General features: G+C 31.8%; 5 protein-coding genes across 5 annotated transcripts; 3 read left to right on the forward strand and 2 right to left on the reverse strand.

Moving 5' to 3' along the window:
* Nucleotides 1–1,454: 1,454 nt before the first annotated feature.
* LOC145755559 (double zinc ribbon and ankyrin repeat-containing protein 1-like) lies at nt 1,455–6,339 on the reverse strand. The gene is made up of 15 exons (XM_082571799.1): nt 6,135–6,339; nt 5,647–5,794; nt 5,278–5,413; nt 5,070–5,169; nt 4,877–4,973; nt 4,599–4,719; nt 4,353–4,466; nt 4,036–4,242; nt 3,683–3,900; nt 3,426–3,607; nt 3,180–3,283; nt 2,965–3,076; nt 2,743–2,861; nt 2,343–2,626; nt 1,455–2,213 (listed from the first exon to the last, which is right to left on the reverse strand). Exons 1-15 carry the CDS (start codon nt 6,241–6,243, stop codon nt 2,015–2,017), a joined length of 2,250 nt encoding a protein of 749 aa, XP_082427925.1. The 5' UTR covers nt 6,244–6,339; the 3' UTR covers nt 1,455–2,014.
* A 283-nt stretch (nt 6,340–6,622) lies between these two features.
* Nucleotides 6,623–7,352, forward strand: LOC145755564 (EKC/KEOPS complex subunit TP53RK-like). The gene has a single exon (XM_082571804.1). It carries the CDS (start codon nt 6,670–6,672, stop codon nt 7,348–7,350), a length of 681 nt encoding a protein of 226 aa, XP_082427930.1. The 5' UTR covers nt 6,623–6,669; the 3' UTR covers nt 7,351–7,352.
* A 707-nt stretch (nt 7,353–8,059) lies between these two features.
* On the forward strand, nt 8,060–9,092 carry LOC145755565 (uncharacterized). Its single transcript, XM_082571805.1, has one exon. It carries the CDS (start codon nt 8,090–8,092, stop codon nt 8,729–8,731), a length of 642 nt encoding a protein of 213 aa, XP_082427931.1. The 5' UTR covers nt 8,060–8,089; the 3' UTR covers nt 8,732–9,092.
* On the reverse strand, nt 8,911–12,591 carry LOC145755563 (putative deoxyribonuclease TATDN3). The gene is made up of 9 exons (XM_082571803.1): nt 12,456–12,591; nt 12,062–12,208; nt 11,815–11,918; nt 10,375–10,601; nt 9,872–10,054; nt 9,722–9,753; nt 9,444–9,612; nt 9,244–9,324; nt 8,911–9,099 (listed from the first exon to the last, which is right to left on the reverse strand). The coding sequence occupies exons 4-9, from the start codon at nt 10,585–10,587 to the stop codon at nt 8,968–8,970; spliced, it is 810 nt and encodes a 269-aa protein (XP_082427929.1). The 5' UTR covers nt 10,588–10,601; nt 11,815–11,918; nt 12,062–12,208; nt 12,456–12,591; the 3' UTR covers nt 8,911–8,967.
* LOC145755701 (uncharacterized) lies at nt 10,966–14,019 on the forward strand. Its single transcript, XM_082571951.1, has 6 exons — nt 10,966–11,231; nt 11,507–11,615; nt 11,794–11,913; nt 12,056–12,186; nt 12,258–12,349; nt 12,475–14,019. The coding sequence occupies exons 1-6, from the start codon at nt 10,966–10,968 to the stop codon at nt 13,791–13,793; spliced, it is 2,037 nt and encodes a 678-aa protein (XP_082428077.1). The 3' UTR covers nt 13,794–14,019.
* Nucleotides 14,020–24,094: the final 10,075 nt, after the last annotated feature.

Consider the following 24,094-nt stretch of genomic DNA (forward strand, 5'->3'; position numbering starts at 1 on the left):
CAAAACTGGTATACCAACCCATTAGTTAAGCACAGCAAAACATCCAGTTGTTTTAAATGTCTAAACTCTATTAACTAAAAAATTCCTGAAATATATATTTTGAAAAACTTAAAAAAAAGAAATGAGACATTAGTTAAATCAGGACAGTCAAGAAAACAATGTTAAGTTAGCTTTTAACGAACATAAAACATAATAGATTACGTTCCTCGCAATTTTCGTAAAAAATCATCAAGCTTTAAATGTAATATATAAAACAGATTATAATTTTAATTCACACACACACATAATGTACTTTTTAATTAAAGTAATATAAATGTTTTGTTGTGGTTTAGCATGGCGCAACTTGGCCAACCATATTTCTGGCAAACCTTTGAGGCAAATTAAAGCCTTTTTGTATAAAGTTCATGCAGTCCCCACACCCCGATATACAAGCTGTAAACGGAGATAAAAGAACCCAGATAATGGCACATAGCAGCCCAATAGGAATTCCAATAATCAAGATTGCAAAGAGCCAGAAAATAGTCCAAAACCAACCGCAGTTTGCCATTTTTAAAATTTAATTTCTGTTGGGTATTTGCCAAATTATTTTACAATTCCAATTCCCTTTCTTTTACTAAAAAAATCTTAAAACTTAAAGCAAAAATTGTTTTTTAAAACTACCTCCCTGCAAAAATAGAACGATATAATTTCATAAAAATGTCTTTATATAAATATAAGTTTCGTTGATCTCTAATGTTAACGCCCTAACGCAAAGGCGATTGAAGCATAACCAATAAATATAGGCTTGCTATCTCATTATTTCACCAACTACAATAGCTGCAAACCACTGCACACAACATATGATACTTTAAGAAATCAGAAAAAGTTACAGTCTACGCCCTATTTATGGCGTCACCATCAACATTCACTCCTATAGCCGATTGACTTCAACCTCTGACTTCAATTGAAAGCCAGTGTGTGCTGTTTTACTTTTATTTATAGTATTACTTACATTACATGTAACCTGCCTAAAGCTACTAGCCACTCAAGCGGCAAGCCACCGACTAAATATTTTATGGTATGTCTTTTTTTCTGAGTAAGTTTATAAATAGATAACAACGCAAGTCGCAAGGTATTTAGTTACCTGATGGACGCTAAAAACAGACAACTACGGGTCGAGTTCCGCATCAAGGCGGGAAACAGAAATATCAAATGGCTTTCAATGGCGATATCAAATCTGAAACAATAGTAAAGGCTACTGCTTATTAATAGCCTTTACGCATTACAGCTATACGCTTGTCTATAAAATATCAACCAAGTTATCAACAGTTTGACGAATATTTTTACCACCCTATATTAAACTGCAGATTTATTATGATCACGTAATTTCATTTCTAACTTATTCAAGTATTCGACAAGCTATTTCCGGTTTGTATGCGACTTTACACGAGTCATTTTAAATAAATCATGATGTTAAATTAGCACCAAATGCTTTGCGATATACTGCAGTTACTTAGGTTGACTGCAATTTCAACAAGAAATTAAAATTCCGTAAAATTTTTAAATAGAGCAAATATTGTAAGCTAACTATTGTATAACGAAATCAAACATAAAATTTTCAGCAATTCACTATACAAAATCTAAGAAAATTCTAAATAAAATAATTAACTATGATTTAAATAAAAAAATAACATGTATTACTACAAAAAGAAAAAAAACGGTCGTTTTATATAGCAACAGCCTAACAACAAAACTATACAAATACCCTACATATACATATAACAATTTTAAACAAATGCTAACATAATTTAACCAAATTTAGCAGACAGATATATACACATTTAAAATACCTAGTAAAATTTAAAAACATCGCAATTAAATCAGTTTAAAAGTCTCCAAAACTTACAAAAACAAAATATGTCAGTGTGCCAGGCCATGAACCGAACTTCAACCGACGAAAACAGTTTTTTAAAACATCATACCGATTTTTTAAAACATCATACCGAAGGTTATAATTAACATATTTGCGGAACAATCAAAAAAGAGCACTGTCGCTTTCGCTGTCATCGCTCTCGGTCGCCGAGTGCCTTTTTTTCCTACGCCTCGCCGGCTTCGTTGCCTTTTTTCCTACAGGAGCATTGAAGAGAGCAAGGATGCTGTTATAGTCGTGACGTACCGCCATGTCATAGGGTGACAGGCCACGATCGTTTTTCACCTCGTGACTTGCTTCACACCTAAAAATTTTTTTTCAAAATAAATTATATAAAAAACTGTTAGTGATGGGGCCTGGGTTCAAAGCCCGCTAGGAGCATGTTAAAACTTATGCCCAAAACAATAAGGTAAAAAATGGTTTTGCTACTTACTCCAGCAAGATTTTTACAATATCTTTAGCATCTGGACCTTTCTTCACCGCTTCATGCAACGCCGTGTTATTCTGTGATCCAGACTTTTTGTCCACGTCTGCTCCTCCTCTAATCAGGATCTTTAAACAGTCGACTCTTCCATGTATTACAGCCACTTGTAGTGCTGATCGCTTCTCTGGGTCAAGACAGTTTGGGTCAGCCCCCTCTTTTAAAAGTTGATTCACCTCGTCTGACCTTCCTTCACCCCTGGGACCAAGTTCTTTGATCAGTAATCGATCTTCAGGCTAAAAATTTTGTGAATCCAATTATTAAAAAAAAAATTTAAACACTTTTCAAAAAGTATGTTAAATGTATTTTAAAGATTTTTAAAAAGCTTCTATTTAAAGAAATTTGTATTGACATTCATTTTTTCTTCTCTAGCCAACTTCTTTTTGTTCTTCTTCTTCTTTTTTCCTCCTTTCTCTTGCTCTGACTCAACAAAACTTTTGCCGAATGCAACTTTCTTTTTCTGGTAAATATCTGAAAACAAAAACAAGATCAATTATTGCTATTTCTTGCCCTAAAAGATAATTTTCTAAAATTATTTTGTTGAGATGGAGTAGTTGTCCTACAATTTTATTACCTCTTTGTAATCCATGAAAACCGCCTTCACCAAACTCTGTGTGACCTCGGAGGGCAAAGGTCACACTCAATGTCATATCTTCTTCACCCTCATCAATTGTTGTGCCAAGAATCTAAAAAAATTTGTAAAATTTAAATAAAAAAACTTCTTCTTAAAAAACTTTTCTTTTCACAAACCAGTGAACTTTCGGATTTAAAGGTACCAGAAAAACAAACCTTGCCAAGCCTAGGTTCACCAATAACAGATCGAAACTCGACATTATTGTTTGTGTAACTTCTTAGGTGGCCACAAACATGATCCATTTGTTGCCTCCAGTAACCTGAACAATATAATTTCAAAAATAACGTGAATGACGAAGTGAGTTATTGCATTGCCATGAAATAAAATGCTGTCTTTTTATTGTTTTGTAATACCACACAGAGTAGTAAAGCATTGCTGATTCCAAATATTTAAAATTTCACCTTTTCCTGGACTAACTGCTGAAAGTGGAGGCTGTTTATCCCTCATCCTTAACTCCTGATTCCTCATCTCCTGCATCAACTCCTGCTCCTGGTTCACCTTCTTGCCTCCGGGGTAAAATAACCCAACAGTCTGGGTCTGTACCTCGTTTACCCGAGGTTTAGGGGCTCGAACAACCTTTGTGCTATTTAACAAATAAAAGTTTTTATTTTAAATAAATTGTAAAATTTTATTTTTTTGTCTCAATTAATAAAATTACCTTTGTGGGGACCTGGGTAAAGTGGGTAAGGGTACTGTTTTCCACATGGGTAGGGTGGAGAAAGAATAACCCAGTGCCCGGTCACCCAAGTCCATATTTCTGGGGTCCATTCTTTCTGGGGCCGTGAACTTCGATCCACACTGGAAGCAAAATTGTGAGTACGGTTTGTTGTTGGCCTTGCACAAAGAACATGTCATTGGGCTCTGTTCTGGGATTGGCTAAACAAATAAAATATTGTTTTATTAACAAGTTAATATTGTATTTGCAATTTGTTTAATAAATGAATTAATATAAAATATATATTTATACACAAACTAACTTGCTATTTAAGACAAATACACAAAGCAACTCACTTTTTCTCCACACCAATCACAGTATCTTGCGTCTGGATTATTAACCCTTGTACAACTGGGGCATCTTACCAGCTCCCCATCAATGCGGGGTAAGGGGGCCGAATCTTGACCTGTATGGACTGGGGCTGGAAATCGATGCTCGCAGGAAGCACAATGGGTCAAATGAGATGGGTTATTGGCACCGCATGACCCACAGATGATGCTGTCCTGTTAAAGTAAAAACTGTTGTGTTATAAAGTTTAATATTCCTAACCAAGATGCTAATCCCAGTTTAAAACCAAGAAACAATAAAAAAGGTAGAGAGGTAAAATATTTACCTGTTGTCTGATGCTGACTACAGGCTTGGGTCGAGGTCCGATGTTAGCTTCACAGACAATACAGTTCGGTTGATTTAAAGGAACATAGGATCGACAGCTAACACACATACCCATCTGTAAAAAAATTATTTTTAAAAGCTGAAAGTTATATTTGCACAGCTACTCAGGTCATTTTAAATAAATCTGAAACAAACAATTTTCAGTACCTCTAAAATTTTATAAAAAAATATACAATTTAAAACTTACAGCTCCAGGGTTAGAAGAGTGAAGAGCGGGATTGTTTGGATCAACTGGGACTGGTTTTCCACAATCAGGGCAGAAACGACACAAAGTGTTCTTAGGTCGAGGAGCATCACAATATACACATCTAAATAAAAAAAATAATTGGGATGTAAAAGTAATATTTTTTTTGGGAGTTGTAAAAGTAATATTTTTTTTGAGGGTTGTAAAAGTAATATTTTTTTTATTAGTTGCACTACTAAGACATCTTAGTATGTCCTTGTTATAAAAATGATTTAAGGTACCTGACAATGTTGTTTGGTTGTAGGGAGTCATAACTTTGGTTTAATCTTGCTGGTGATGACCTTACAGCTGGATCATGAAGAGTCAAGTCAAAATTCACTAAAACAAATAAAAATATTAGCTTTTTATCATAAAAAAATAGATAAACATTTTTTGTCATGGTTTGTTATAGGAGTTGAATAATGTCGAGTTTACTTTGCATTGGATTATTAGAAGTCGGTTGCCCCCAAGTTTCCGTTCCTTTCATCGCTCCACCTCCATTTAAAATAGAAGTTGTCATGTTAGTTGTTTCAAGCTAAAAAATAATAAAATATCACAATTAAAAAAATAAAATTTTGTATTTCACCTTTAGACAAATTACATTGCGAATCAAAATTATAATTTTTCTATATAAAATTTTTACTTTGTTGTAATGTTCAAGCTCATGTTGAAAGTTAGTCCCATCATCGATTCCCTCCGTGTCAGAGGAGGATGGAGTAAGAGGTTCAGCGTATTCAACCGTAAAAACTTTCGTGACCACGTTACTCTCCCGAGCATCTCTACAAGTTTAAAAAGTAAATTCAAATTTATTGAAGTGGTTTTTAAATTTTATAACATAATTATAACATAAAACAAAAAAATTAACTTAAAACTAAGTAGGCCACTGGCCTATTAATATTGATTTACATGTACAAGAGTTCATTTTTTAATATTTTACTAAATTTTGTGCAAGTTATTTAGTTTTTAAAAAACAATAAGATTAAAAATATAACAGTCATCAAATTGAACTAACTTTGTTCTTGCCATAGCTTTTACATATCTCTTTCCCTCCCTTAACATGAAAGGTTCCCTGTATAATAAAGTTGTGTTCTCTCCTAGTTTTTTCTCAGGGTTCGGTCGTGTATTGTCCACAGTGTAATATATTTTGGTACCAGGTGTTTCTGTGAATTAAATAAGGTTTAATTTAAATACACAGACAGTATTTGGCCAAATTTTATAAGGTCCGAAGAATGATTCCAAATACTTTGCTGTAGCGTCCTTGATTAAGGTACTATAAAGAAAACAAACTTTTACTTAACCTAGAAACGAATAACAAGTTAATTATTGGGCAAAAAACATAAATAAATATATCAAATTGCTAAAGTCAACTTAGTCAGTTAGTCTATATTAGCATAGGCACAAAAGAATTGTCGTTTAATAATTTACCCAAAATACACTTATCATAAAAAAATCGCTATTAAAAAATATAATTTAAAAATTTCAATCTTATGTAAAACAAACCTGATCTTATTTCGATAAGCGTATTCGAATCGATGCTATTTTTAGGTTTACCAGCCACCGGAAACCTTAACGGCATTACAGTAGGCACAGAAATCGCACCCGCTGTCATTTTGACTCTTTGTACTAAAAACTCGATTATTAACTAGTTAAATTCTTAGAAATAGGACGACGAAAAATTTTAAAACAAAATCTACTATGCTTGCTAACCTTGGAGACCAAATAAAAAATAAACAAACTTGCCGTGCAATTACATCTTATTTCAAGCGGTTAAAATTTGAATAAATACTGATGTCTATGTATTAATAATTTTTTGTAAAAAAATTAAATTATTTTTTATTGTAATAAACCTATTAAATTAATTTTTATTAATTGATGCAAAATAAACTGCTTTTTTGCCTTTGGTTAATAAACGTAAAATCTGCACGTATTTTTTGACAACACAACAAATTACGCCTCACTATTTAGCATAGTATTGCTTATGCTGGTATTATAATAGATAGTAGGTTTGTTTGTGAGTGGAGAACGTAAATAGAACATGAATGCATATTATGAAAAACTCGAACTCTTGCAGCAGGGTGCTGAAGCCAAAGTTTACAGAACCACCATAAATGGATATCCGACCATAGCCAAGGAAAGGTTCAAGAAAAAATATCGTCTCCCACAAATTGACGAAAAATTAACGAAAAGAAGAGTCCAGCAAGAAATAAGGTCACTTCAAAGATGCAGAAAAGCAGGGATTCACACACCGGCCATCTACCTCGTAGATGCCCAAAAGAGTATAATTTTCATGGAAGAAATAATAGGGGAAACAGTAAAGGATTACATTAAATCTAAACAAAAAGACGAGTACTCGAAGCTTAATCCTGTAGCTTGTATGATCGGTAAAATATTGGCAAAGATGCATGATGCTGACGTCATTCATGGTGATCTTACTACTTCAAATATGATCCTAAAAACAAGTATCACCATAGGTGAAGGTAGTAACCAGCTCTATTTGATTGATTTTGGATTAGGTTACTCTTCTTCCTTGGCAGAAGACAAGGGCGTCGATCTTTATGTCCTGGAGAGGGCATTTTTAAGTACACATCCTGGAACAGAGGATGTTTTTGCGATCTTGCTTGATTCTTATAAAACTTCATCCAAAAATGCTACCTCTGTTATAACTAAACTTGACGAGGTTAGGTTAAGGGGTAGAAAAAGAACAATGGTTGGATAAATGAACTAAGATTACTAATATTTTTTAAATGAAAAATTCATAAACCCATTAAGTTTTTTAAATGCTTAGCAATCATAGTTTTTAAATTTAGATACTGTATGTTGTATCACAAAATTCATAATTTGTTTTTCATTTTTTAGAATCAAACCATAGGGGGGCACGGAATTTGAGGGAATGGAAAATGAAGGAACGGAAATTGAAGGAACGGAAAATGAAGGAACCGGAAAATGAAGGAACGGAAAATGAAGGAACCGGAAAATGAAGGAACGGAAAATGAAGGAACCGGAAAATGAAGGAACGGAAATTGAAGGAAAGTGAAAGAAGGAGAGGCGGAATTCTAAAAAAATAAAACGCGGAAATACCGTTGACTATTTATTTGTATTTAAGTCGATATTATTTTAGAAATAAACGGGCATTTTATAGAAAAGGGTTAGGGTATGCTGTGGTAATAAAAATTAACTCATTATCGCTTATCAGTTCTCAAATAAATGACAGTAAACCTAAATAAACAGTCAACGGTATTTCCGCGTTTTATTTTTTTAGGATTCCGCTACTCCTTTTTTCACTTTCCTTCAATTTCCGTTCCTTCATTTTCCGGTTCCTTCATTTTCCGTTCCTTCATTTTCCGGTTCCTTCATTTTCCGGTTCCTTCATTTTCCGTTCCTTCATTTTCCGTTCCTTCAATTTCCATTCCCTCATTTTCAGTCGACCCAACCATAGGTGTTTATTTTTTATAAAAATGTATACGATACAGATCCAACCCAAGGTTGGGGAACCGCACAGTGAAGACCTACAAAAAAAAGACCAAACTAAAAAGACTTTCCAATTTGCATGTGCCGACCAAGACAATTTATCACCATTTTTGTACTCTTTGAAGTTTCGAGAAAAGAAGCCTTACACTTGTGAAATTTGTCAGAAAATCTGCAGAACAGTTCACTCTCTGCGGAACCACCGTAAATCACACACTAAAGAGAAGGTGTGTACATGTGAGCAATGCGGAAAAAGATTTACACAAGTTTCGAACATGCGACAGCACATGAAAATACACACAGGTGAAAAACCATACGACTGTGAGCTATGCGGCAAGGCGTTTTCACGCAAGGAACACTTAACACTACACCTTACTACACACACCGACGACAAGCTGTTCCAGTGCGACACCTGCGACAAAAAATTTCGATACAGTTCGAACATGTCAAGGCACAAAAAAACTCACTCAACAGCAAAACCGTACGAGTGTTACGACAAGGGTTGCTTTAAAGCTTTTTCAAGGCTGGCTAACTTACAAAGACACAAGGAGATATCCCATCCACAAAATTCAAGTAGCTTAAATCAACGACATTCAATACATAAAAAGCAGAAAAATAACGAAAAAACATAAAACAACTTTTTGTTTATTAAATATAGAACTATTTTGCTAAAACCTCAAAATTTAAGTAGCTAAAATTATTTATATATTATTTTTTAATTATGTATATATAACAGTTTTAAATTGTATTGTAGAACCGCATACCTTTTGGTATGAAAATTGTCTGACAACCGACTTTTAACAAGCTTGAGCCTTAACTATTACACTCACCAGTTTAAAATGCTTAAAGTTGTGTATCAAAGTCTTTTCTACAGTTTGATTCGGCGAAAAAGCCTGAGTGCATTTTCAAAAGTAATTTGCATCACATTGCTTGGACTTATTCCTTTTATTTCAGCTATTTTCTCGCAAGAAATTTTAATGTTGCTGGGTTCATTTCTTTCCTAATGTGAATGTTAAAAAACATGGTAAATAAATAAATTAAGTCCATTATGTTAGTTATGTAAAACAGACTTTTAGTTAAAAACGTATATTTATATCAAGTAAGATAGCATGGCATACTACTTTATTTAAATTCATTGTCTTACCAGTTTTGAAGGCCCTAATACAGGTGAGTCTGTTTCAAGCAGTAGGTTTTCAATCGGCAAAGCTTTGACCAATTTTTGTTTCTTTAAAAATATTAAATTTTCATTAAAAAACTTTTCCACAACAGAAAAAAAAACAATTTTGACTTGATTATGTAGGGAAAATATTTAACACAGCATAAACAAATTAAAAACGAATTCACCTGCTCGCTTCTAACAATGCATGGTGGAACAGAGAAGAAATAACCCTCTTTTACTCCATTCAGTGCAACAGAGGGCCTCCCGTCAAATGCATGCAACAAAACATTTTTTGCTCCTTCTTGTTTTAGTAAATCTATTACAGGACGGCCAGAAGATCGGGAATGTACATTTCTGTAAAAAATATTTAACTTTAGGAAAGAAAATTATAAAAAGGCATAACCAAACTTAAAAATATTAAACAAAATATGATAATAAATAAGCCTTTTTAAAATGTACTTACAATGGTAAATCTAGTTCCTTTGCCAAGTGAACCTAAAGAAATGAAAAAATTAATTAAAATTTAACTAATCAAAAATAAGTTACAAAACATTTTTTTACTTCTATTTTTTTATTAAACAGGCTTATTAAAAATTTATTAAATAATTTAAACCTGTTCACGTAAAACTTGTCTTTGTTCAGTTTTGTTACAATCTTTGTGGATATATCTTGGGGTAAAATCCAACCCCACCTCACCTACCCCAACTAGTTGGTCAGCATATTTTCTGATGACTGCGATGTTTGATTTAAGGTCATCGGGGTGAGAACTTCGGTTAAAGTTTTCTTTATTTTCGATCTTTAATTTATGTAATTTTTTTTATACATATTTATCTTTGATGCAGGAAGGTCGACTTCACGACCTAAACATAACATCAGTTACCCCGACTTGGCCTTAACTATCAAGTGGCCTTTGCAGTTTGTGATTATTATAAAATAAAGTTGCCCAATAATTAGGCTGTTAATTAAGCATTGGCTCAGCAGGTGTTTATATCGTTTTTAAAGCTTTACTCTGTCAAGGCTGCAAGGGCACTACAGCATGAGACTTAAAATTTAACTTAGGCTAAGGTTATTTACCAAATTTTTATAAAAAAAAACTATAACAAACTCTTAACTTACTCTTTGAACAGGGTGAATTCCTAAGCAGGGAAAGAGAAATCCTTTATATTTTTTACAAAGATTAATTGTTGGTAAAAAGTCTTCGCCAAACTCGGTAACAACGACGATCGCTTTAACGTTTTCCTGCTTTGCCTTCTCAATAACTTTATCGTAATCACTCGCAAACTCCTTGGCAGATAAGTGGCAATGGCAATCTATATAACCGTAATCCATTCTAATTTGCCGTTCTGTAGAATTGTTCATGTTAAAATAAGCGTAGATTTATTAATTTTAGGGGATTTACCAATAATAAATTCCCCGAATAAACGATCTAGTAAATACATTTTATCCAGTTTCCCTAAGTTAATATGATTATTATATAGTATTTGTATTCATAAAATATTTATAAATCTTTTTATAAAATATTTATAAACCTTTTATTTAGGCCTAATAAAAAAACTTTTAGCATAACAAAAAATACATAAACATCAACAAAAACACGTGCGCTATCACGTGACAATTAATATGGCGCAATAAATCACAACAACAACGTTGGGTAGGGTTAATGATAAAAAAAGGCTTTTGTTAATTAATTTAAGGTAAAAACGTATAATGACTAACACAGAACAAGATGATTATGTTTATGCACTGTCTTTACAAAGCGAATTACTTTTACTGGATGAACCGACAACGTCTCAAAGTTTTATCGAATCTAACAAAAATCCGTCAAGTGGAAAATGTAAAAGTTTAGTGGACCCAGAATGGGAATTGATTGACCCTAACCCAGACGTCCATACACTTTTTATGGAATACAATAAAAAATTTTTCTGGGGAAGGTTGGATATGGTTTCTGTGCGCTGGAGCCCAAGAATGACACTGTATGTTACTTGTTTAAAAAAAGTCTTCTTCACAGATGCTTTTTAAGTTAACATTTTAAACTGTATGGGTAAATGGTATTGCTTATTTTACAACATTATTCATTCAGTAACATGATTTAGTAAAAAGTATTCTGGCCCAGTATATATAGCTTACTTTATACGGGTTAATAATACTTTTAACATTGCATTGTTGTCAAAAACTTAACCTGTTATTGGAATTTAAAATTTTGGCAAAGTAACTTGTTCTACACAAATATAAGTTTGAATTCTTTTAGATGTGCTGGGGTATGTTGTTATGAAGGGGAAGGAGGGTTGTGTTCTATAAGATTAAGTAAACCTCTTCTTAGTTTAAGACCAAGAAAAGATCTCGTTGAAACATTATTGGTAAAAAAATTCAAAAATCTATGTTATTACTGAATCTTCACTAGCACATATTTAAACTAAAATATTGTAGTTTGTTAAAAATGTATTTATAATGATTTTTTTCTTATTTTTTAAAACTTATTTTAAATTGTATTTTAATTTATTAAAATATGATGTGTTTAAAAACTTTTATCTTCAGCATGAAATGATACATGCCTACCTGTTTGTAACTAAAAACAACAGAGATAGGGATGGACATGGACCAGAGTTCTGCAAGCACATGAACCGAATTAACAATGAAGCTTCAACCAACATTTCTGTAAACTTAGATAAAAAAATTAATTAAAATATGTAAAAAATAAATTAAAAAAATTTAAATGTAATTAGAGCCACTTCTATTTATTATTGTAAAATTAAACTTGGTTATTCAGTTCTTTAAATATTATCTTGATTGATTTTAGATTTACCACAGTTTTCACGATGAAGTAGATGAGATGAGAAAACATTGGTGGAGATGTGGGGGAGCCTGCAGGACCCGACCTCCTTATTTTGGTTACGTCAAGCGAGCAATGAATAGAGCTCCAAGCAAAAAGTAATAAATTGTTGTCTTTTTACTAGAAAAAAAATTTACTTTGTTAGTGTTTTATTTTTTGTTTATTGTAGTGACAACTGGTGGGCAAGCCATCAAGAAACTTGCGGTGGTTCTTATGTTAAAGTAAAGGAGCCTGAAAACTATGGAAAAAAGAAAGAAAAGGGTAAGTTTGTAAAATTCATATTTTTTAATAGTTTAAATTGCGCTTAAATCAAATCTTAGTTTTTTTTACCCATACACTGCCATTTAGCAAAACAAATAATTTAAACCTTTGCTATTGGTGTTTAGCTGAAAAATCATCGGCAAGTAGTTCACAGAATAAAAATTCCAGCAAAGTCGAGCCACCAAAGAACATGAAAACGATCGATTCATTTATGAAAACCTTTTCCAAAGATAACACCAAACCCTCTTCCACTACAATCACCAACAAGTCACCTAAAAAAACCACAGATAAAATTTCTGGTAAAAGTGATCAGTTTGGCGGTGTTAAAAAGGAACCTGATCATAACCCAAGAGGAATCCCGTTTAACAGTCGACTACTTAGCTTGTTTTCGTCCAACAAAACCAATGCAACGTCACAAAACATCAAAGAAAATATGCAAAGTAAAATTAAGGGGTTATACCGAAAACCTATGCAGTCAAATGCAACCAAGTCTCAGGGCAAACCTTTAACACCCTTGGAAAAAGTTTGCCAACGAGCAAAACTAACAGGAATCCAATCGGTAAATGCAGGCTCCACTGCCATTAAGCAACTTCCAGTGGTGACAAAGTTTTTAACTGAAAAGGAAAAAAGAAGGCGAGTTATATTTTCCAGTGATGATGAAAGTTCAGAAAGTTTCGATAAAAAGGATTTAAAAGTCAATGTGAAAAATAATTCAGCAAAAATTTTTACCAATGACAAGGAAAATCAACTTCTTTCGAAATATAAAATTCAAAATGGCTACAAAAATTTAAATCCGAAATTTAATACTGATGTAAGTAAATTAATTAAGAATGAAAAACCAGGCTTTAATGGTTTGTCTAATATCCATACATCTTTAAATGGATTGACGAAATCGCAATCATCCAAAAGAAAGTCAGATCCAAACGATCTATGGTCTTCATCAGAATTATCTTCTAAAAAGATAAAAACAAATACTAAATCGGAAATTTTCACCATCGATTCTTCGTCAGATGAAGAGGGAAATAAAAAAGATTTTGACATGTCCTCTTTTTGCAAATCTTCATCAATGCAGGACCAGAGTTCCGACTCTGACACAGAAGATGAGTTATACGTCTGTAGCTTCTTAAACAAATCTTCAAAAAATTTAAAATCAGTCGAGACAAAACCAAAAAATATTCTTAAGCAGAAAATCGAAGATTCAGATTCAAGACCGAGTCCAAATAAAGCTGGATCTAGCTCTAATTTTACCCAGTCAAAGGCTAGAAGCTCTAGCACTATGCAAAATGTAAAACCTGAAACCTCAAGCAGTTTGCTGTTTGGAGAAAGCAGTTCTATGTTAAAATATAATTGCCCGGTTTGCAACCAGTTAGTGCCAGCAATTTCTATTAATTCTCATGTTGATAATTGCCTTACCCAGAATATGTTAGATACTTCTGATTTCTAGTACATTAGCATTATAAGGGAATTTTTTTAGATGTTAAATTAAAGTAAAATGTTCTTTTCTAGCAGAATTTATTTTCATATTTGTCATAGCTTTGTTGAAACTTGTTAAATTTTAGAATTGACTTTTTGTTTTTTAAAATAATAAAAATACTTTTCTAGCTTTCGTTTTTTGACAACTTTCGAGTTCTAGAATAACTTTGTATTGTGTTTTTTTCTAATATTTCACACTGTTCGTTCTATTATTGTTCTAGCATTTCTCTTTCCCACTGTTATTTTCATTTTAGAGTAATATTTTTATAACTTTTCTAATTACCGGCAATTGTGATTTTAGGTTTTTTTATAGCCGTTATTTAATTAGGAATATTTATTCAGCCTTCACTTTAAATTCCGTTTTCATTTGTTATTGTTACTTTTCACATAAACAAATTAACTTTAATGATCGATAATATTCCACGCAATAAAAATTTGATTTATTTGTTAATAAACTAAATTAAAAAATGAATATGGATATATATTTTATTAATTAGTAAAAAATGGTATTTTAAAATCTTGAGAAGATGTTACTTATTTATAGAAGTAATTTAATTACATGTATTGGATCACTTGTACTTAACGGTTGTTGGACAATCTTAGGACTGTTCAACACACGAGAGAATTAGCTAAACCAGTATAATACGAAAAAAATAGGCAGGATCGTAAACCGTAAATACGAGAAAAAAATTACCTAAGACCGCAAAGTACAAATGATCCCATCTTTTATATTTACTGTTTAATTTATACAATTTTTTTTTCAAGATTTTAATAATTCAAGAAAAAAAAATTGTGTAAATTTTGCAACGATTACGCTTTGGACTATTTTTAAACTCGGGTTACGAGAGAGTTGTTGTTGTTTGTCAACGCCAAGAAAAAAACACAAACATAATAAATGTGACGTCATTTCGGTACGTATTAGTTCGGGCCTGCGACTCGGGTTACCTTTAACTTTTCGCCATTTAGTATTTGAATTACCAACAGAGCTTGCTGTATTGATGCTTTCTCCCGAGGCCTGGTTCAATTAAAATATTTCGTAGGCTTAGGCTATAGCTTTTTAGATAGAACGGTAGTCTAACGCGATGGGTAATCCACTATCAAAGCCTTTATAGCGAAACTAGTCTACAAAGCGATAGATTATTGAAGTGACGGTCGCGTTGTAAGTTTGGTAAAGGCATTTACCCCAAAAAAATTATGGAAAATGAATTAGTTTTTTAAATATTTTTTTATTTAATTTTAAAGTATTACTACGCCAGAAAGTTATAGAAAACAAGGAATGTTTTTTACTGATTTATAAAAATTAAAGCAAAAAATAAAATCTTTTTTTATCAAGTACACTTGAAAAATATAATTTTCGCGAAAACCGAAAGATAGATTAAAAGGGTCTGTTAAATAAGCAAAAAAAGTCGCATCAGATAAAAAATTTAAATTTGATAAGTATGGCTCTTTAAATGTTAAAAATAATATCGCGGTTGCAAAAGGCAACTTCTTAGGCTAACTTATTTCAAGTATTTTAATCGGGTCTATAGTTATAGCATTAGTAATCGAGTTCATAAGCATCTAAACACAACTAAGAGCATGCCTTACCCAAGGGAATTTACTGATATTAAAGCCTGTGCTAACGGTTGCAAAATTTAAATGCTTAAAAGAGGGAAAACCTTTGAGTCTTAGTTCCAATAGAAGGTCCCTGGGCGTGTGTTATTGATCCATAAACAATTAATTCAAGTTTTACCACATGGAAACAGTCGCAAAACGCCAGGTAATTTCAGCAGTTAGCGATCAATTTTGCTGCATATTAAAACTGTGTGAATGAAATCGCTAACTACTTTGCGCCTGAGATTTGTTTCAGGCTTTTTTAAGTTTGTTTATTTTATGGTTATAGTTTAGGCTAGGCCCAGTGGGAATTAGGATATTGTTTTAAAAATATTAGTGTTTGTCTAAGCCTTTAATAAAGGGTAGCATTATATAGACTGTTTTATTTTCTTTAAAGAATTTTAAATGTCATCAGTGCTTACATGTAGACAGACTGGCTATTGTTGTTAAAACCGTAAAATTGGGATAAACTTGTAAGCGATGTTTAAAAAGGTCATCCCAAAAAAAGAAGTGACGTCACTAACTTTAAGTCGCTTACCTAACTTTATATTTTAAAACATTGCCTAAATTTTACTAGTGAATAAATATTACTAATATGTCGCTTTGAGAATCCGGTCATAAAGTTTTTACATGGACATTTTAGTATGTAAAAAGAAATGTTGTACAAGTATAGGCACAATTGGCGGTTTTGGTAAAAAAAATTTGAACGGAATTTTAAATTTCCTGTTTATGAATAGAGCTGCATGATCATAGGCTATAATTTAACATGCTAGTTATTAGTAATTTTGTAACCCTGTGATCTAAAAATTGTAACTTAAACTGACCATCTGTATACATACATTTTTTTTTAAATTGTATAACATAGCGTTGGCATATTTAAAAAAAATGCATAATAGTTTATTTTTTAGTCTAATATGTATTTAAATATTTTTACCAGAAGTTTTGTTTTATTTTATTATTAAGTAGTTGGTTAAACTTACCGCCAGATGCTGCTAAAGATGTTGTTGTTAACTAAAACTTGAAGTTTTCTCCTTGAACGTTTTGAAAACACGTCCCTACAAAAAAGATATGTATAAGTAAATGTTTATTGTATGATAGCGCAATAAGCGTTTAATATTAAATTAAATTAACTATAAAATTTGTGAATCACTTGGCAGGATTTAAAAGCCAAAAGGTTATCATTAAATGACGTATAAGGTTAGAAAAACAGTAAAGTATTACGTTTTTCTCTAACTAGGAATACCCGATCCGTTTGGGAATAAACTTAAAAAATTTCAACGTCGATTAAAGGCGAATTAATCATTAAAATTGTCGTTTAAGTCCCGCTGCTTAAAAAAAATCCAATCAGGCTCAATCAAATCCCTCAGCTATATCGAAAACATTGCCCATTTAAAACCACGGATTTTTGTATTGATTTTAGTCGGATTATACCAACTCTAGAGTCCTGAGCTTAATCGTTGTTCTACATAAAAAATAACACTTTAAGTCGATTTGCTGAACCGGTGTTGGTGCTGTTCATCGATTTTTTAAATCTATTTTTAACTTTAAATTCACTGAAACCCCAAATCGACCGCGATCTTTTTTTTTAAGTTTGTCTTTTTTTGCTATATATCTCACAAAAAAATTCAGAATTGCGTCAATTACCTTTACCTATTTCGAATACAGGTTCTTAAAACTAATATTATGATACTAAAATGTTTCACGTATTTAATGCATTGAACTACAGTATATATTTAAGATAGTTGTAGTCAAGAAAATTAATTTTTTGATTTTACCAAAGAAGGGAGATTTTACTTCGACATATCTTAAGACAGAATATAAAATAGTTTAGCACGGAAATTGCCTTTAGAAATTTCTTAAGAAAGTTATTTTTAAAGCCATCATAGGCCATTAGACAAGCAATGATATGCACCATTTGTGGCAAATTACTGTTGATGGACAACGCACAAGCATTTAAAAATACTTTAAGATATCAGAAGGTGTTTGTTGTCTATATAGTTGGCGGTTTGTTAGTCGTTGAAAAGCTCGGTGGACAATTAAATATGGTTAACTGGTATTACATTTACAACCATGTTTAATAAGCAAGTTTCTATTAAAATTGTTACCAAAAACCCTGTCTTTGGATCAAAGTAACTTGTTTAGAAAAGCAGCAAATTTTGCTGTTAAAATTTTAAACCTTCCATTTTTGGTAGTTCTTTTTATGTGGGTTTTTGTTGCGGATTCAAATCGGATTATAGTTTGTTTTTGGTGATTCATTTCTTTGATTTGTTTGCGTTATGTTTTTGTGTACTGTTAGAATGAATCAACTTTAATTGGCTTTGCCTTTAATTTGGATCGAAGTGGGATCGACATTTTCTTAAAATCCATACTATATTAGTATATTTAAACGCATGCAATAGGTTAAGTTAAGTAAGTGGCCAATACAATAAATATACACAGCGGGGTATTAATAATTAAAATCTTCCTTACGACAGGCTTTTAAAGAATCCCAAACTGATAGCTAGGTTAGAGTTACGACTTGATGCCTGTTTTTTTTTGTGCCAGCAGAAATGAGAAAGGCGACCTCGTGGTGTATTTATGTCAGGTCTCAAAAACATGGCAATCATTTTGAAGGTAGAAAAATGCAGTTAACTGTTTAGAACATGTCGCTGGTGACTGATTTATTGACAAAATACAGGACTAGGACATAAGTTAAACTTAGTATTAGGTGTTGAAAAGGATGTAAAATCAGGTCTACACTTTCTTTTAAATCTATTTATGGTTTTATGTTAAGAAATGCTCGACAGTTCCGATCAAGGTGGTTTACTATAGCGGATATCCAAGTCGAATCAAACAGATTGATTTAATTTAAATTTATTTATATAATTTTTTAACTTGTTTTTTTAATAATGAGCTCAGCAAAATTTGTCCAAATATAAAAGGCAACTTACCAAGAATTGTATGCACTTTAGCCTATTAGTGTGTTTATAATCCGATAGGTAATACATGGTCTTGCACAGTCTGTAGAAGATCTGTATAAGTAGCAAGAGATTAAAATTTGTTTTAACTATTATCAGAATACTTATATCAGCAGTTTTATGGTAATGCGTAGTTGGCAACGCATTACGTGCCTTTATTTAAACGAGGTGTTTACTCCATTTAACAAAAAGAAAATTATAAACGGTTAATACTTACCTTATTCGGGTCAAAAGATTTGTTCGTTAAGGGATAAGAATGCAGAGTGATTTTTAACCCGATCTAAAAATATCAACGAAACATAAATATTTATAAGCATTTGAAAATAAATCGATCAGAGTACAACACAACAAATTTCACGGCTTTATTCGGGCAAAATGTTAGCGTTCGAATAGTAAGTGACTATGAATAAAGACAACGTTTTTGTTATTTTGTTGTGACGGTAGGGTGGACGGTTTGACGTGATTTCGTCTTGATTTAGACCTTTAATAAAACAACTGACATTTCACATGAACTTTACCCTTTTTAAAATCCAACGTAAACTGTAAACATATGATTTCAGAATAAAAAGGGTAAAGTAGGCAAACACATAAGTCCTAAAATGCGATCAGTAAATATAATTACATTAAGGGGAAAAGAAAGAAATCAAAATATAAGTTACAAATATACTTAATACTATCAAAAACTGATTATAAATAGCTATGTGTGTATATAAAAAGAAGCTACCAGGCGCTTGTATAGTTATATTTGATTTTGATATAATGTGTTATAGTCGTGGAAACAAATTATATAAAATGAGTTTTTTGTACAAGTAGCAATGTCATGACCTCAACAAATATGCAAAGTATGATAATGCCTCGTTAATAGCCCTGGGGCTTGGTATAAACAAAAACTTATCGTTATGATAAACGGGGTGGCATGTTTGGTTAAGGATTAATTCATATAGGAAACGTCGTTTTAAAAATAAAGCTGTCCTGATAAATAGCAATTCTTATTTATTACTTTTTCGGTTTCAACTTGGTTTCGTCAGACGTACGAAAGCAATTGTTTCAAAATATTAGTTCTTTAAATTGCGAGTTTAGATCGACAGTGGCTTTAGATAAATTCACTTAAGATCGGCATTAGATTAAAATGTTTATGTACGCTTAATAGATAAGTTCCGATGCTCAACCAATATCTTGATGATATAATGCTGCCAAAAAATTTATAAGAAATTTTGTTGTGACAAGTTGCGAAGAACTGTTTACTAGTTTAAGGTCTTTATGGCCACGGTAATAAAAACGTCAAAGTTATATTTTTCTAATGGTGTAACAACAAGCTGCAGACATGTTGTTGTAGATATAAACTAAACACAGTTTTAAACTTACAATAGAGCACACATAAAGGTTATATTTTGATATGTTTCTTACAAAGTAAACAAAGATGTTATATTGATCAAAAAAATTTTAATTAGATTTTAGATAAAAGAAACGACAGGTACGCAGAGTACAAAAATGTTATGCACTTTTTAAGCTTTCTTATACTGTTTTTTAGCCCGTGTAGAGTTTAGAATATGGTGTTTAAATTTTCGAAATTTGTCGTAGTTTTTTGAAATTGAATAGCATAATGGTTATAATCGCATTCTATAATCTAACTCAGAAACAGCATTTTTCTGTGTATTACAATACTGAATACTGAGATGGTATCTCTTAATTTTTGTGACAATTTTAAAGTGGATTTTAAGTTGTTTTGTCCGTGAGCCGCTGCGTTTATTTATTTATGAAAATATAATTTTCTCTGTACAAAATAAATGAACAAAATTATGTTAAAGTTTAGATTTAAGGGCGATATAAATCATACGAGTATATTGAAAAATTATAATCAAAATTTTTACAAAAAAATTTTTGAGTTGAAAAAATTTTTTTAGACCAACAGAAAAATCGAAAATAGTTTCATTTTTCATTAGTCAATTTTGCGACAAAAAATAAACATAAAATTGCACGAGCGTCGGTATCTATTGTTAATCAATTACATCAGTTTTTGTGTCGTACTTTCCACCCTTGCTTTTAACCGTTTAATGTAATCGCACCTAAACGGAAATCCTAATTACGTGCCCGTGTTCACTACTGAGGTCATATAAGCAACAATAGATCACAACTACCACGCATGTTGCATATTGTTGTCATGCAATTACACATAAGGGCACAATATAAGGGCTAATGTATGACTTATTGCATACATAATGATTTGTGCAGGGACTTGTAATCGAATTATTAAACATATTAGTAAGTGTTGTAAGATATAAGTATTTTAGTTGTAAAGTAATTTATAATGTAAACAAATATAACGGTGTGCTGACTAAGAATAAGAAGGTTTAGAGTGCATTTAAGTTACTTGAGACACCGATGTTATAATAAATATCAATTTTAAACAAGTATAAATAGATGAGTAATTCAAATTCTGACTCGGAGCGGTTTCGCTAAAGTGTTTATGTGGTTATGTTTAATTAAAAAGACAAGAGTTTACGAGATTTTGAATTAAATGCGTTTTTTTCTAACTTTGAAAATTAAACTACTGCGTTTATTTTATATTTTGAGGTTAAAAATACAAGCAAACTGTTGAATAATTAACGTTTTTCTTGGGGTATAAATAACGAACAAATCCTTTAATTAACAAAAAAATAATCGTTGTACTCTTTAACAGCGACGGTCGCATTTTTGCGCCAAAACCCAGGTTCAATTTTTCTCTTTAAAGTTTTAAATTTATTGATAAAATAATATTATAAATTTGTAGGTTTTAATTCAATTTTTTCCTTTTTTTTAAGATGTTTATGCTTTCATTATAACCGAATTAAATTATTTTCTATTATGCTCATTTTCCAAAAATAGCGTTAATAGTTCCCTAGCTGAATTTTCACGGTGATTATTATAAATTAGGGTCCAATATCGTGATCCATTTTTCAAATAGAAACGAACAAGCGTATCGTGTTTCTATAACACTTTATTCAAAGGCGAACAACTTTTATTCTTGCTTGTTGACTTTGCGCCTATTCGTTTAAAACGTATAATGGAATAGAATTCAGTGTAATATCTATCCCCGTAGTAACAGCCAGTATATAATAGTTTAACACCAAAGCATATATAATTCAAGGCTTGTAATAACAACCGCAAAATCTATTCCATCGTGTTATTTATGTCTTGGCGTTTTAATACAATCAAGTTCTTTGTAAAAGCCGTCGTATAAGCCACGGCGTGCCTTTTGCTCACTAGAGCATTTATATAAACAAAAGGGTCAATTCGTATTGGTATATATCGCATAGGATATACTTGGGCCCCCCGTTTTAGCGACGGTAATTATGTTTGGACATTCTTTTAAGTACTGAAACCACGTGAACCTAAAAGCATTGACATTTGGCTTGGTTAAATAATTATCTGCGGCAGATAGGCCCTCGAAAGGTTAACATAAACAATATTCGCTTTTCGAAGATACTCGAAGTTAACTACTTATAAAAGTAAACACTTTCAAAATTTTCCCGCAAGATCGAAAAATTTGGCCTAAGTACTGGCTTAACATTTTACGGGCTTTGACCCGCTTAAAATAAAACAGTCGCTGCAAAAATGCATAAATACTTAACCTTTACAAAATTAGGGTTTAAAATTATGTTCAGCATTACTAATGAGGTTTACATTTTGAAAATATTTAAAAAGTAAACTCAAATGTTTAACATTAGTTTTAATATTCAGCTTAAATTAAAAAAAAGTTAAGAAAATTACCCAATAATTTTAAAATCGAAATAAAATACACGTTTTTTTTAAATGCTACCAATAGCTTTAAGCAAGTTATGGGAAATTTATTGCGGCACCAGTATTGCCCACCATGGACATATTTATTAATAATAATACTTCAAAGTATTGAGACCTAACACGTCGACGCCAATTGCTGCGAATTGGCAATCATTGTCACCAAGTTATGTTTGAAATTCGCGATTGATATTGGGTTGTAGTTTTTCTCAGAATATGCTGTTAGTAATATTTGGAAAAGTACACAAGTTTTGGTCGATATTTTTCAATTGCCATTAGTATATTCTAATTGCCGCTGGAAGTATGCTATGTTTTTTATTATATAATCGATTAAAAATTGATGAAACATTTGTAAGCGCAATTAAGCGAGATTATGATTGGAAAAAACTTTTGCATTATAGTGAATTCGTCGCCAGCTCATTGGTCAAAACTCGCGCCTTTTTTGCGGTCTATTGACCGTCGCACGAAGTTATGTGTTGCTTTGTATAAGCCCACAGTTCGGTTGAATGCGTTGCCGTCATCAGGAATAGGCTAAACAATCAGATGGTCAGCACCCCAGCGTATAATATAAACTCTCTTCTACGCGGTGTAGTGTTACAGAAACTGAATACAATGTTCTTTTCGAGTGGCTGCACTCTGCTTAATTGTTACTTAATACCGTTTTTTTTGCTCAAATAGAGAGTAACAGGCTTAAGTCTGTGATGTAGCGTAGTAAAGGTTAGGGTAAGCGGCAGTACTTTTAACCTGCGTTTACTTTGTGAGATTATACCAGTTACTTGCATTTAGGTATCACAACAGGAATGTTAAATACAAGCAAAATAGCAACGTTTTGTTAAGTGGTAAAATATAGAGAGCGCTGCAATTAGGCTTTTTAAAAAGCTGAGTGGCCTTGTTTATAAGTGTATAAGTGAATCATAAAAACCACATTTAACGTTTATTCTACAGTTGTCTTTTTGTTGATTACATTTTAAACACGTGACTCGAAACTGCGCAATTAAAAACACTTGTTAATTAATAACCATTTAGCTACTGTGTTTGCACAGGCTTTTAGCTTTCGTGTCATATCTAACTAAATAAAACAGCAATTGCAATTTAAATTCTTAGTAGTGTTAACAGGCCTACGTAAGGCCTTATTTAATTAGGTCAAGCAATAGGCGAAGAATTGACGTTTCATAATTTGTAACGACTAAGCTAAATTAGGCATTATATATGTAGTTTATGGACCGTTAGTTATATAACTTAGCTGCATTTTTGTTTAAAGAAACAATAATTTAACGCTACTATATCCTTTTAACAGCCGGGTAAGGGAAACGCTATACAAAAGATGGAGCTAAGGAAGTTATTCACGTGGTACATTGCGTGCAAATACGATTTAAAATAAATGTCGCGCAAAATGGTGCCAAAAAATACCTCAATTCTAATCATCAAAGTTTAATTGATACCAACATTCGAAATGTTAATAAAAAACAAACAAGCTGATATTGACTAATGGTATTACACATTAATACATGCCATTGGGAGTTGTGGATTATTAGACATAAGACAGGGCTTCAATAGAAATTCAGAGAGTGTATTTCTTATCACTATTACATACGTCGCACTTACTATATATTAAGAACCGAGCATGTAAGGCAGTTCAGTTTAATAATATTGGAATGTAGTTCTAACGTATATACCAGTCTTTGTAAGTAATTGATTTGTTATTAGGATGTATAGAAGCAGTCGTGTGTGAAGTATTCTTTATATGGATATTATTAAAAGTAACCAAACGCATGCCCATACTAATATAGTAAACAACACAAAACAATTTGAGTGTAATGCTATAACTGACATATAAAAATTAAAGCTAATATACAGACAAAAGTGTTTAGAATTTGAGTGGCTATAGATATACCATATGGTAGTATAACCTAATTAAATAGAAGAACGTTCGTCATGGTTTGTT

This window comes from Corella eumyota, chromosome 6 (genome assembly GCF_963082875.1).
Source record: "Corella eumyota chromosome 6, kaCorEumy4.1, whole genome shotgun sequence".
Lineage (NCBI taxonomy): Eukaryota > Metazoa > Chordata > Ascidiacea > Phlebobranchia > Corellidae > Corella > Corella eumyota.

Coding starts and splice junctions, on each gene's coding strand:
- LOC145755565 (XM_082571805.1), top strand. CDS start 8,090: ATGTATACGATACAGATCCAACCCAAGGTTGGGGAACCGCACAGTGAA.
- LOC145755564 (XM_082571804.1), top strand. CDS start 6,670: ATGAATGCATATTATGAAAAACTCGAACTCTTGCAGCAGGGTGCTGAA.
- LOC145755559 (XM_082571799.1), bottom strand. CDS start 6,243: ATGACAGCGGGTGCGATTTCTGTGCCTACTGTAATGCCGTTAAGGTTT. Junction 2,627..2,742: donor CTAGAGAAGAAAAAATGAAT/GTCAATACAAAT, acceptor CAAAATTTTTAG/CCTGAAGATCGATTACTGAT. Junction 2,214..2,342: donor ATTGTAAAAATCTTGCTGGA/GTAAGTAGCAAA, acceptor AAAAATTTTTAG/GTGTGAAGCAAGTCACGAGG.
- LOC145755701 (XM_082571951.1), top strand. CDS start 10,966: ATGACTAACACAGAACAAGATGATTATGTTTATGCACTGTCTTTACAA. Junction 11,616..11,793: donor ATCTCGTTGAAACATTATTG/GTAAAAAAATTC, acceptor TTTTATCTTCAG/CATGAAATGATACATGCCTA. Junction 12,350..12,474: donor TGGAAAAAAGAAAGAAAAGG/GTAAGTTTGTAA, acceptor ATTGGTGTTTAG/CTGAAAAATCATCGGCAAGT.
- LOC145755563 (XM_082571803.1), bottom strand. CDS start 10,587: ATGGATTACGGTTATATAGATTGCCATTGCCACTTATCTGCCAAGGAG. Junction 10,055..10,374: donor GAATTCACCCTGTTCAAAGA/GTAAGTTAAGAG, acceptor CATAAATTAAAG/ATCGAAAATAAAGAAAACTT. Junction 9,754..9,871: donor GACAAGTTTTACGTGAACAG/GTTTAAATTATT, acceptor TCATTTCTTTAG/GTTCACTTGGCAAAGGAACT.